Below are 13,231 nucleotides of genomic sequence, written 5' to 3' on the forward strand. Positions count from 1 at the left end.
CGAGGCGGGCTGCGCGATTCACGCCGGGTCGAATTTTGGGGGGCCGGAAAATTTGGAGGACGGCGGGGGGGGTGTTCACGCTGACTCTCGGTGATTCACTGACCCGGCGGGGAGTCGGAGAATCCCGCCCTTTGTCTCTGAAATGGAGAATCCAGGTCATAGTCTATTGAGCCTCAGTTCCATTCTGGGACCCTAGTAACACCAACTGGGGTCATAATAAAAGAATCTTAAGGTTTTCTTTAAAAAAACAACCAGCTGGTTTCAAAACTTCATGGAATCGTAGAAATTACAGTGCAGAAGGAGGCCATTCGGCCTATTGAGTCTGCACCGGCCCCTGGAAAGAGGACCCTACTTAAGCCCACGACTCCCCGTAACCCAGTAACCCCACCTAACCATTTTTTTGTAGAGGCAATTTAGCATGGCCAACCCACCTAACCCGCACATCTTTGGACTGTGGGAGGAACTGGAGCACCCGGAGGAAATCCACACAGACACATGAAGTAAGTGCAAACTCCGCACAGACAGTCACCCGAGGCAGAACTGAACCCTGGCCCTGGAGCTGTGAGGCAACCGTGCTAACCACTGCGACACTTGACTTTACCTGATCATATCTTTCACTCCCTTCCCTCTTCATAGGGGCCCACGCTATTGCCATGGCTGGCATTTCTGAACTCTTTATTTTAAAACACGCTAATCTTATCTGAAGAAGTGACCACTGCCACTGTGACGGAGAGCAGCTTTTTTTACAGGGGCTGATTTGGCACAGGGCTAAATGGCTGGCATTGAAAGCAGACCAAGGCAGGCCAGCAGCACGGTTCAATTCCCGCACCAGCCTCCCCGAACAGGTGCCAGAATGTGGCGATTAGGGGCTTTTCACAGTAACTTCATTTGAAGCCTACTTGTGACAATTAACGATTTTCGTTTCATTTCATTAACTGAGTGGCAAGGGTGGCACAATATATGAATCACGCACACAATCCATTCAAGGGCTTGTCCATGGAAACATATAAAAAATATATACAGATGGAGTGCCTCAAATCCGGCAAGCTGGGGAGTGAGTCCATGCCAGATTTCAGAACATGCTGCTTTTCTGGGGCGGGGAGAAAAACATCGGAAAGACTGACATTCAAATTGGAATGCCTTAATTCAGTGAATAGCGGGTGTCGCAAAACCAGCTGATATGACTGCAAAGCATTTTATGTTAATGGCCATATCGCTGCTGATATTAATTCACTTCTTACGCATTAGATTTAATTACTCTTTCATGCCTCCCCAACTTCCCTACATCAGTGCACAATGTTTAAAATGAGAAAAGTTCAATCAAACTGAAATAAAAGCATCCTGTTGTAATTGAAAACTATTTGCTTTTTATTCATGCAAGCTTACACAGTACTTTGATAATTTTCTTTAAACTGACCTGGGTATCTTGCATGAAGGTAGCCAGTGCCCATGGAACTTAAAGACTATGGGAATCAAGGGCAATGTTTTAATTTTAACCCATGGGCTTTGATTTGGGTGGCCTTAATGGCATCAAACCTCAATGCCGGTAGCCCTGTGCTGCAGCATGAATAGATATATGTCCTGATCCCAAGCACAATACATAGCAAAATATTCTACCCCATTGGATTTTTTCTCTAAGAGACCTCTGTTCTTACTGGATGAAGTCAACCGTCTCTGCCACATCTGCATGGGGCCAGTGGGGGTCAATGTTCGCTGGAATACAGGAAATGTCAGGATGAAAAGCCGATCAGCAATTCCCCAAACCTTTCTGAATTGGGTCCAGTGGGCTCAAGGTTTACTGAAAGTTAAAATTGCCCGGATTTTGGTCACCGCCTGTTCTCACATAGTCAGATTGGAGGTACTCGACCTGTTGTAATCTTTTCATCCATAGACCATGAAGGGGAAGAACATTTAGACCGGGGCGAGATTCTCCGCAAAAGCGGAGAATTGTAAAGGCCGCCGTGGGACAGGCCGTGACCCACGTCAGATGTCACGCCCACTTCCGGGGCTGATTCTTCCCCCAGGGCGGGGCTAGGAGCGCAGCCCTGTGCGTCACGGCAGCGCGGCCTTGATGATGGTCGTCAAGGCCGCACGTCAAGCGTCACGCCGGCTGACGCGGCCGATTTGGCAACGCCAACCCGTGCATGCGCAGTTGCCGTCTTTTCCCTCAGCCGCCCCGCAAGACGTGGCGGCTTGATCTTGCGGGGAAGCAGAGGGAAAAGAGTGCGTCCTTTACGGACGCACGGCCGGCGATCGGTGGGCACCGATCGCGGGCCTCTGCCCCCCTTGGCACGGCCGTGGTACTGCCGTGCCAATCGGGCCCCCAGATGCCCCAAACGGCCCGTTTCACGACGGCAGTGAGCAGGTGTGTTTGCTGCCGTGTTGAAACGGGCGCAAAGGCCCGGCCGCTCGGCCCATCAGCCTCGGAGAATCGCCGCTCGCCGTAAAAAACGGAGAGCGGTGATTCATGGCCTGGGTCGGGCGTGGGGGGGGGTGTGAGAATAGCGGAAGGGCGTGAAAAATGTCGGGAGGCCCTCCCGCCATTCTCGCACCCGGCGTGGGGGGGGCGGAGATTTTTCATTTTTTGTGAAATGCCAACCAATTTACAACATCACAGAGACCCACTATCACAGCTCTTCTTCCCTTTAGAAGCTCCCAGTTAGATTAGTTTGATGCAGAATGGCCCAAAACCTTCAGTCGTTACATTTATTTCACTCTGGCCTTGCAGGAAAACCAAGCTGGAACAATCTGGACCTGTAGCAACATCTCTCATTGTTTTTATTTTCAAACATTGCGTACAAGTATTGCCTCCTTTATGCAGAAGAGTATCCTCCCTGCTTCACCTATCTTTGCTCTAAAAATCGAAATACTCCCTCAATGTTTCTCCATAGTATCTCACTGTAATTCCCGCTGTGATGTGTACGGCTTTCACAACAGAATCCACAGCAATGAATACAGTATGTGAAGAGCTGACATCATCTTGACTTGTGGGCACGGCTGTGCAATTGATTGCTGCACTTGGCAAGTTTCATGCAATCGTCAAACCTGTGTTCGTCCTTTTGATATAGGTCTTGATTATATCATGATAGATCTCTGTCAGTAAGTGATTTACTTATTGTAAATCTTTGATATTGCTGAAAAGAGATACATGTTGCTGAAGCTCTTCATCTTGCACATACCAGGACAGATACTAGAATGCCAGATTTCAAAATGCCAACAATTTATACTATGGGAGTAAGATTGGCAAGTTGACTCTTGTTGGTTGAGTTACTGCCTTACAGAAAATAACAGGGAAAGATAGGCTTCCCAACCTCCTGGGTAATTAAAGAAGGCGCGAAGCTTGAACATATTCCTTTTATTTGCAGGGAATCGGTCCTTGTGAATGAATGTATGTCGCTTTTAGCAAGTGTAAATGGATCACGTTTTGAGCCTGACTGATTATCTGGATTACTCTAACTCTGTCCCAATAGAAACTGCAGTCATCTAAACTAGCAACTAAATAAACTGTAAAACAGCATCACATGAGCAGCAAATTGAGCGTTACATGTTTATCGATTGTCTAGAATTTTTATTGGAATACACTTTATTATTTATAGCTCATTAGGTCTCCCTGGGCCAAATGACTGAGGTGGGCCCACGGCCACATCCTTCCTAAACCAGTTGTTCATAAGTAGGAAATGTCCGAATGTTGTCTGGATGATGCTTTTTCTCCTTTCTTGGGCTTAGGCTGCTTAGTGTTTATGCTATCTATAAGATGCGGTGAATCATTAGGTTGGGTTTTGCAGTCGGCAATGACATTCATCGATGACTTGAAAGAAAGCTGCCCGCTAACATCTAACAAACTCGGCGGTGTGAGTTTCCCCTTTCCCAACCGCAGCTTAAATGTGGCGCCAAGTCAACGCAAACTCCAAGCAACCAACAACAGCAAACAATGGTAGAAATGAAATCTGTCGACGTACCTGTAGGCGAGGGTTGATGGTAAAACTGCCAGATGTGGGATTCATACAGGACACATATTGCACATTGTGAATCTCTTTAAGTGAGAGCTTAGTTCGGTCATACCTGGGGAAAGATTTTTTTTTTAAATTTTAATGCTGACAAGCAGCTTAACTAAATGGGTTACCATAGACTGAATAAAATAACGTATATATCTAGAAAGAACTTGCATTTATATAGTGACATTAGGTGGATTGGCCATTCTAATTGACCCTTAGTGTTGAAAGGTTAGGTGTGGTTACGGGGATAGGATGAGGGCCTGCGTCTAGGTAGGGTTCTCTTTTGGAGGATTGGTGCAGACTCGATGGTCTGAATGGCCTCCACCCGCACTGTGGGGATTTTATGATTCTATGACAGGTTCAGCATGTTCTAAAAATCATTCGCTTGACATTGTGCAATGTAATTGTGTATGCACCTTTATTTCGGGTTTCTCGCATCGCCAGTGTTTAGCTTCAGTTACGCTCACACTTGATTATGAAACAGATAGTCCTGAGGGTGCTTCATACTGGCAGTAACTATGCATTCTCCATACAGTGCCTGCTTTCTCTGTATGCTGCATGGCAAAGTGACCTTGCTCTGATATTCACTGCATTTAATATGCAGTGGCGAGCTTCAAATAGAACCTGACAGTACTCATTTCATAGCTTAGCTCCTTGCCCCATGGATCCAGCAACAATTTTTCAAAAATAAAACAAGCATACACTTGCATCTACAGAGCAGCCTCATCAGTACACTTTCATATTTGCACCAAAGTGTCAATCTAGAATGCGTGCCCAAATCATGAAGGAAGGCTCGAGACAGCATTCTGGCTGTGGCAGAATGTTGCCAAATAAACCAAGCTGACACTGGGAGGACCCCTCTCTGAGGAGGCGATTCTGCCAAAAACTACAAGTTGATGCAGAATAGAAATGCAAATGGCCTCTGAGCCGTACACTGAAAACCACAAACCACATCTATTTGTATGATGCTGAATATATAAATGAAGGAAAATGCCCTTTATTGAACATCAGTGATCGTCACCTTAAACAGCACAAACATATAAAGTTTGGTTTGGGCAGAAATGCACCATGGGTAACAGCCTGTTTTTATTTCGACTAGAAATGAAGCAGAGAATAATACAGGCTACTAATTCACCATTGCTCTTTACATGTTACTCCCCAAGTCAAATTTATGCCCCATTCATTCAATGCTCATCTCTGATGCTTTTAGAGGTATTGTGCATTAAAGAAAACATTTTCTCTCGTATCCAAAGAGCACCTACCAGTGATTATAATCCATATGTTGCCTGATAAGTGTATGTGGTTGAACGGTGCCGTAAGTGTCGACTTCAGGCATGTTCATGTCATCAATAAAATATATAAGTCTCTTGGTGCCTGGGGGTCCGTAGTTCCTGCCAGCTTTCTTCTCAAGGGGCTTTTCCAGTATGGCTGCAAAAGATAAACAACAAATTTCACCATGGAAAACCATGTGCTTTGAAATCATAGTATCATTCAGCTGAGCTATCAACATAGCACTCGGCATTACTAGGGTTAACACTGCTCTCCATGTGAGAGAGAAATAACCCTGGGTGTGACCCCATTGCGCCCAGCAAAGAGCTAGGTTCAACAGGTGAATCGCGTGCAAGCCCCAAATCGGGCTCCATGCCAGGCAGGTCACCCGATTCCCTCTGCCCGATTTGGATCTCGCCCGCCATATCAAAGGGAGGTAAGCACGTTCCAAGCACTGAGTGCATTCCAATCACTCAAGCATGTGATTGCACTGCAACTTAACTCTCTTTGATGTGGTCAATGTTTGTAACACTGGGGTTTCACCACTTTGGCATCCGAACCGTGAAGGGAGATGAATGAATCAAAGCTGCAGATGGTTTGTAGAAGCTGTCAATCGCAGACCACAATGACAAAGCTGTGAATGACTTACAGGTAATGGATCTGTGGGAACCAGACACAGGTCACAGCTGTTCTCCTTCGAGAAATGAACACGTGGTGCTTCAAGGTAAGTGCTACAACTGTAATTCTCATTTGCCCTGTCTTGACTGCTCTCAAGCTTTAAGACAGGTGTCTCTTTCCTCAGGGGGAGGGGTCTGTGTGTGGGGGTTCTCTTTAGGCAGTGGGTCCCTGAGGAGGGGGGGGCGTTCTCCTATTGCAGGGGTCCCTGTGAGTGGAGGTGTCCCCAATACAAGGGTCCCTGGAAACCAGAGGTTGGCTCCCTATTACAGGAATCCCTCTGGGGTCTCCCCATTACAGAGGTTTCTGAGGGGGTATATGGAGAGGGGTATGGTAGAGGGGGGTTGGGCAGGCAGTGCTCTGTGGGGGGGGGGGGGGGGGGGGGGGAGATGGCCCTCGGCTGGGCTTGGATGGTCTCCACCAGTGTGGTCCTGGCTGGGACCCTGCGGTGGGCCAAGGGGGTAACTCCTTGGGGGTAACCGGTGCCCACTGCAAGGTCCACCACACCAGGGTCACACTGGTACAGACCACAAGTGATCAACATCCATGTGGTTCCGTCCGCGGGGACCGGAGAATCACAGAGGGCCGGAGAATCGGGCATCGGGCCCGCTAAATGGGTCATTTTGCAATCATTTACATGCTCTCACTGGCATGCAGTGTGGACCTCGATTCCAGGGATCAGAGCATCACATTTGGGTCGACACCCAGCGTCGTTCCGGATTTTGCCCCGACGCCCCATTCTCGAACCCATCGGGAAATGCGATACAGACATCTCTGGACAGACATCTCCCCTGGTGGAGAATTGCTACTGATTTATATTGCCCCTGGGAGAGCAAATCAGGAAGCAATTCACTATTCCTACAGTGAATTCCTATTATGCATGGCAAGGAATAAGTGGGATTTAGGGAGAATCCCGCTATTGGGCTGCCACAGGGACCTCCTAAATAGAAGGACTCCTCATGCCCCCCCTCCCCCCCCCCCGCCCAGAAAACGACCCCTGTCTAGAAGCTAGTGAGTGGTCCAAACAGGGGTAGTGACTGAAATTATAGTTGTAGGTCTTACCAGGAAGCACCATGTGCCCATTCCCGGAATGAGAACAGCTGTGAGCTGTGTTTAAACCCCTCAGATCCTGTAGCTGTAAACCAGGCATTTATTTCTAGTTGCTGTGATTGACAACTTCCACAAAACAGCTACAGCCTTGATCCATTCATCTCCCTTCATGTATGAGTGACTCTATAAGTGAAATTCCAACGTTTACAAACTTCAAACACATCAAAGAGATTTAAGTGTATTGCAATCACATGCTTGAGTGATTAGAATGCACTCAGTGATTGGAATGTGCGTATCTCTCTTTGATGTGGTCCTTAGTTATGGGGTTCCTGTGGGGTTCCTATAGTTAGGAGATCCCTGGAGGGTCCCTCTAGGTCGGGGGTCCCTGTGGAGGGTTCCTCTAGTTCAGGCGATCTCTGTTCTTTTTTAAATTTGTCACTGGCTAGGCCAGCATTTATTAGCCATCCTTATCGCCCTTGAGGGGGCAGTGAAGAGTCAACCACATTGCCACGGGTCTGGAGTCACACGTAAGGCAAACCAGATAAGAATGGCAGATTTTCTCCCCTAAAGGACATTAGTGAACCATGTTACATTCTGGTGCTTAGCCGGTAGGAATTATGCACACTGGAACGTCTAGTTCTTGACTAGTTAAAGTATTTATTATAAAGTTAATGCGTGGTACGAATAACTATAAGAAATATATTACAAACTACTAATTATAATAAATCATGCTAGAGCTACTGCAGGTATGACTATCCACTAACACAACTATCCCCCAACTATTCAAAGTATAGAGTCACAAGGTAATTCTCCATTGCCACCTGATGGCTGGAGGTCGCACACACCATATACATGATTGCCTATACCCATCTTCACACACTAGATGGGTTTTTATGACAATGGAAATGTTCATGCTCAACATTAGAGTTATAATTTCAGATTTTTAATTGAACTCAAATTTCATCATCTGCAGTGGTGGAATTTGAATAAGGGATTACTCTGCGTTTCTGGTTCACTAATCCAGTGACAAGACCAGTTTGCCACCACCTCGTGTGGTGGGGTTCCTATAGTTAGGGGATCCCTGGGGACCCCTCGAGTTAGAGGATCCCTTTGGAGGGTTCCTGTGGTTCAGAGGTCCCTGGAAGAGTCTCTCTATTTAGGGGGTCCCTGTGGGGTGTCCCTCTAGTTAGGGGGTCCCTGGTGGTGTTTCCCTTTTAACAGGGTCCCTGGGGGGGGTCTCCCTATTGAGGGGATCTTTGGGAGGGAGAACTGTGGTGGGTGGGGGTCTGAGAAAGGACGGGTGGGCACGTTCATTGTGAGGGGGAGGGGGGTGGCCCTCGGATAGACTTTGGGTCAACTCCTTTAAGGAGTTACCTCCTTTGCCCACCGCGAGGGCCACCATGCCAGGCTCACGTTTGGTGAGACCTGTTGTGATTCACGGACACGTGATTCCGAGCCCAGAGTACTGGAGAATCATAGAGAGCCAGAAAATAGGGTGCCGGCCTGTTAAATGCATTCATTTACAATCATTTACATTCTCCCACTGGCGCAAGGGCGCAAACCCCAATCCCGCCGCTAGCGGCAGGCTGGAGCGGCAAAGTCGGATCGGGGCGTGCCAACTCCCGGCACGGATCCTGATTTTTCGATTCTCCACCGCATCGAGGACCTCACGACAGACGGCGGAGAATCCAGGCCACTGTTACGATCTCTGCAGAGACTGATAACGGTTTAAAGAAATTGGAATTCACAGTGATTAACTGAAAAGACCATGCAACAAGTGTTTACACTTTCAACAATAACGTTTACTGCCCACGAACAGGAATCAGTACGATTAACTAACACTGTGGGCGGAGTCTTTCCCCAAACTGGCAAAGTGTCAATTTTAGCACGAAAACCGTTACGATTCCAGTTTGCCCTGGTGGTGCGATGCAGGCTGCAATTTTTAGGAACTTCGGAAAAAACAATTTTTTCCACGAGTGAAAATTCACGCCTGAGGCGTGAAACATCTGATTTGCCTGCCCCGGGGTCATCTGAGAACTTTAATCAAGGGAGTTTGCATCAAACGGTTCCACAGCACTTGCTCTCATTCATTCAAACCAGGAGGAAGGCAACGAGGATGACAGCTCAAAACTTAATGGAGGGGGTCTTCACCTGTAGGCTGGACACCATGGGATGGGATGGACAAATATTCCCCCTTGGGCTGGCAGCAAGATAAGGGGCAAGAGGGGCGTGAGGCAAGATTAGGGCCTCACGGTAGCATGGTGGTTAGCATCAATGCTTCACAGCTCCAGGGTCCCAGGTTCGATTCCCGGCTGGGTCACTGTCTGTGTGGAGTCTGCACGTCCTCCCCGTGTGTGCGTGGGTTTCCTCCGGGTGCTCCGGTTTCCTCCCACAGTCCAAAGATGTGCGGGTTAGGTGGATTGGCCATGCTAAATTGCCCGTAGTGTAAGGTTAATGGGGGGATTGTTGGTATACGGGTTACGTGGGTTTAAGTGGGGTGATCATTGTTCGGCACAACATCGAGGGCCGAAGGGCCTGTTCTGTGCTGTACTGTTCTATGTTCTATGTTCTATAACAAAACCTCCCTGGGGGAGTGTCATCCACCAGCACTATCCACTACCCACCTTGGACATAACTTGATGGAGATGGTGGAGGAGGACAGCGAAGAAGTGTCATGGCTATCACCCACACCATTCACCAGCACAGAGGCACATAGCTCAGTGGGTGATCTTAGCAAGTGAACTGCTGGGTAACTACCTTGTGGACATCACGCTGCTTCTGATGCACATCATGTGGAGGCAGGAATGTCCCAGGAATCGGATAGTCAGAGGTCTGCTGGATCCCAGGATTCAGCTGTGCCAGAGCCAGGTGCCATGCCACTGGACACGTTCATTCCACAGCTGCCTGAGATGTAAAAGCAGAACCAAGAAGGGGTGTCAGCGACACTCCTGCGACTGCAAGGCCAAATGGAAGAGTCACAAAGTCTTCAGTTGCAATGTGTGACACCCGAGTCAACACTGCAAAATGGCGCCAGCAGCAGTAAGCCTGGAGCTCAAGGTCAGATCCTTGGTGAGAGAGCTCCGAAGCATGGCTCAGTCACTGAGGCCCATGGATGAGGGATTCAATTGCATGATTCAGACAATGATGGGCCTCCAGCATTGGCAGCACCAGATGACGTTAAGACTTCTGGAGTTCACTTCAGCTACCCCTCTACCCCACAGAGTAACCTAGGGGCCAATGAGCATCCGGAGGGAGGAGGATTCACTGGAGCTTCCAACCATGGGACCCAAGGAGTGACCAGTCAATCGGAATCCCCCCCCATCTGAAACTGCCACACTTCAGGCATAGCGGGCAGAACATAGTGACGCAACAACACCAGTGCCACCGGAAAGTAGGCTGGGGCCCTCTAGGTCTCCGCCCAACAGAGGACATCTTCCAAGGGCATCTCAGGCAAACAGGACGGGGAAGGCAGCAGGCCGCCTCCACCTCTGATGTGCACTGGGAACACACCTTGCCATAGTGGAAGGGTTCACAAGTCTCAGGAATTGTAGGGGCACAGCATGCGTACGGGTCAAGTTAGGCACAGGTAATTAGGGGCCACATTAGCATAAATGCTTCACAGCTCCAGGGTCCCAGGTTCGAATCCCGGCTTGGGTCACTGTCTGTGTGGAGTCTGCACGTTCTCCCCGTGTGTGCGTGGGTTTCCTCCGGGTGCTCCGGTTTCCTCCCACAGTCCAAAGATGTGCAGGTTAGGTGAATTGGCCAGGCTAAATTGCCCTCAGGGTCCAAATTGCCCTTAGTGTTAGGTGGGGTTACTGGGTTATGGGGATAGGGTGGAGGTATGGGCTTGGGTAGGGTGCTCATTCCAAGAGCCGGTGCAGACTCGATGGGCCGAATGGCCTCCTTCTGCACTGTAAATTCTATGAAATTTTGATATGTCACTGAATTAAATATTATTGTTGATCACCACTTTAACGCCTCAGAATCAGAAACCCTCCTCCCTGTGGTGCTTCACGCCATTGGGAACAGGTGCTCTCAGTGGGCCCCCATGCCCACCAAATGTTTCATTCGCAGTGATCGGACTCGGGCATGATTCAGTGAACACAACACCCTCACCTTTAATCCCCTTCCTGAGCAATGGGACAGAGGAATGTCGGACAGAACCTCACCCAGACATGAGCCGGGTTGTCAGCTTGCTGGCAGCAGACAGACAGGGGTCAGACATAAGCAGTAGCTGAGGAGCACCACAAACTATTCCTCACTGCGAATTGTCATCAGCTTCCTGCAGTGACAGGGTAGTAGGGTCACAAGGACTCTCCAGCCCCAGCAACCTGATGATCGATATCTCAGTCATCTTCAATCCTCCTGGTAGCAGAAGGGTAAAGACATGCTGGGTAGGCAGGGGGGTCATACTATCAGACAGAGCTAGTCTTCGTCTATGAAATGGGAAGCGATGAGGGAGTCACTTGTGATGAATATAGGAAAAAATTATATATGTTGTATTATGTGTCTGTCACAATAATGTTCTTAAAATAATTTAGGTTAAGGTATCCAGATTATGGGCTGGATTATCTGTTTCAGCGACTAAATGCTGGCACCAGTGGAGCATGTGTGGTCTTTTATGATCAAAAAATCTGCGTGAAACCCTCACCGGTCCCGGAATTGGTGAGGGGCTATCTCCGGTACCAGATTAAACTCCCGGCTCCCACGCCGAAAACGGAGATGGCCATGCATGCGCACAGCTAATGACCTGCAGCGGAGCGCCATACAACATGGCGCCGGCAGTGCGCGGACCCAACCTGCCATCCGCTGGACTTGCCGCCACACCGAGCTCCCAGAAAAAAATACCACACGCAACCGACGCCATTGGGAACTCGGCTCATCGGGGGCAGGGCCTCAGGTAATGTCCTGAGGCCGTCCCGACGGCGTGCGGCGCACTCCAAGACCCTGCCGTTTTGGAGGGGGTGGGGCATCACAAATGCGGCGCTGGCCCAATTTTGGCGCCAACGTGGATTCTCCGGCCGATCGCCTAACCCGATTTCAGTGTTGGAGACCGGAGAATCCCGCCCTATATGTCTTCTAAAGCCAAAGGGGTTAAAAGCTATGCATGCTATGATGTCACTTATGGAAGGGGCTGCGTCTAATTTTAGTTTATTTTTCAGTCCTACCCTGTGTCATTTTTAGAGTTCTACTCTGGGTTCTGATGAAAGGAGTTGCGATTCTCAGAGTGACATCTGAAAGCTTCTCTGCAAGGACTTTGTGAATAAATCTATAAGGCAGTAAATGTTAACTTTATTAATAAATGGCATTTGACCTGTATCGGAGTTTACCTAATTGAGATTTCAGAAGTAGATGGAAAAGTAAACTCAAATACCATTTTTATTTTTAAGCACAGTTTAGCTGTTAATTGAAAAGCTGTTTTCCCTTTGGATGTTAATAATACAGCGTGTTTTAATACAACCAAAAAATCCCTAATTGTCAGTGAAATCAATCCTGGGGGTTAAGTGTCCTTTCCTCAGTTTACAAATTGAAAAATTGTTGGGGTTTCTCTTCCGGTTTCTTAAAATAAATTGGGCGCCTTGTCCAACACCATAACACTCGAGCCCTCCTGCCCATGCACACCCTTGCACCTGCCTGGTCTCCATCCTCTGGATCTTCAGCGGGCTCTTCCACAGCGTCCTCAGGTACATCCTTCTCATCAGAGAACACGCTGCTCAAGTTCATCCTCAGGAAGCTCCTCACCCCACTGAAGAGCCAGGCTGTGGAGGACACAGCGGACCACAGCAATGAAGCAGATCTTCCGGGGTTGTATGGAGGGCCCCACCGTACCTATCAAGGCAATGGAACCGCATCTTCAACAGGCCAATGCATCGCTCGATGAGAGCTCGGGTCACACTATGTGCCTCATTGCATTTGGTCTCCATAGTGGTTGTGGCCTCCGGACTGGCGTCATCAGCCATGACCTGAGGGGCTATATCTCTTGACCCTTGCGGAGCAGACTCGATGGGCCAAGTGGCCTAATTCTGCTCCTATGTCTTATGGACCTCAAGGATCCATCCCTGTAATTTGTGTGTCCTTCGAAGACGTCAGGGATCTGTGACTGGCTGAGGATGTAGCTGTAATGCACGCTTCCTCGAAAACGGGCAGCCACATACATGAAACGCATCTGGTGGTCACACACTAGCTGGACAATGTGGGAGTGGCATGCCTTCTGGTGCCACAGGATGCAAAAAGCAACATGG

At 48.7% G+C, this 13,231-nt stretch overlaps 1 protein-coding gene across 1 annotated transcript in view; it reads right to left on the reverse strand.

Annotated features, from left to right (window-relative positions):
• LOC119953293 (dynein heavy chain 9, axonemal-like) overlaps positions 1-13,231 on the reverse strand; it is a 686,444-nt gene that overhangs the window by 379,860 nt on the left and 293,353 nt on the right. Inside the window, exons 39-40 of the mRNA XM_038777408.1 lie at positions 5,258-5,423; positions 3,960-4,062 (exon numbers count right to left, since the gene is read on the reverse strand). Coding sequence (XP_038633336.1) covers positions 3,960-4,062; positions 5,258-5,423 — 269 coding nt within the window. The remainder of the gene's footprint in view (positions 1-3,959; positions 4,063-5,257; positions 5,424-13,231) is intronic.

The sequence above is a fragment of the Scyliorhinus canicula genome, chromosome 18 (assembly GCF_902713615.1).
Source record: "Scyliorhinus canicula chromosome 18, sScyCan1.1, whole genome shotgun sequence".
Lineage (NCBI taxonomy): Eukaryota > Metazoa > Chordata > Chondrichthyes > Carcharhiniformes > Scyliorhinidae > Scyliorhinus > Scyliorhinus canicula.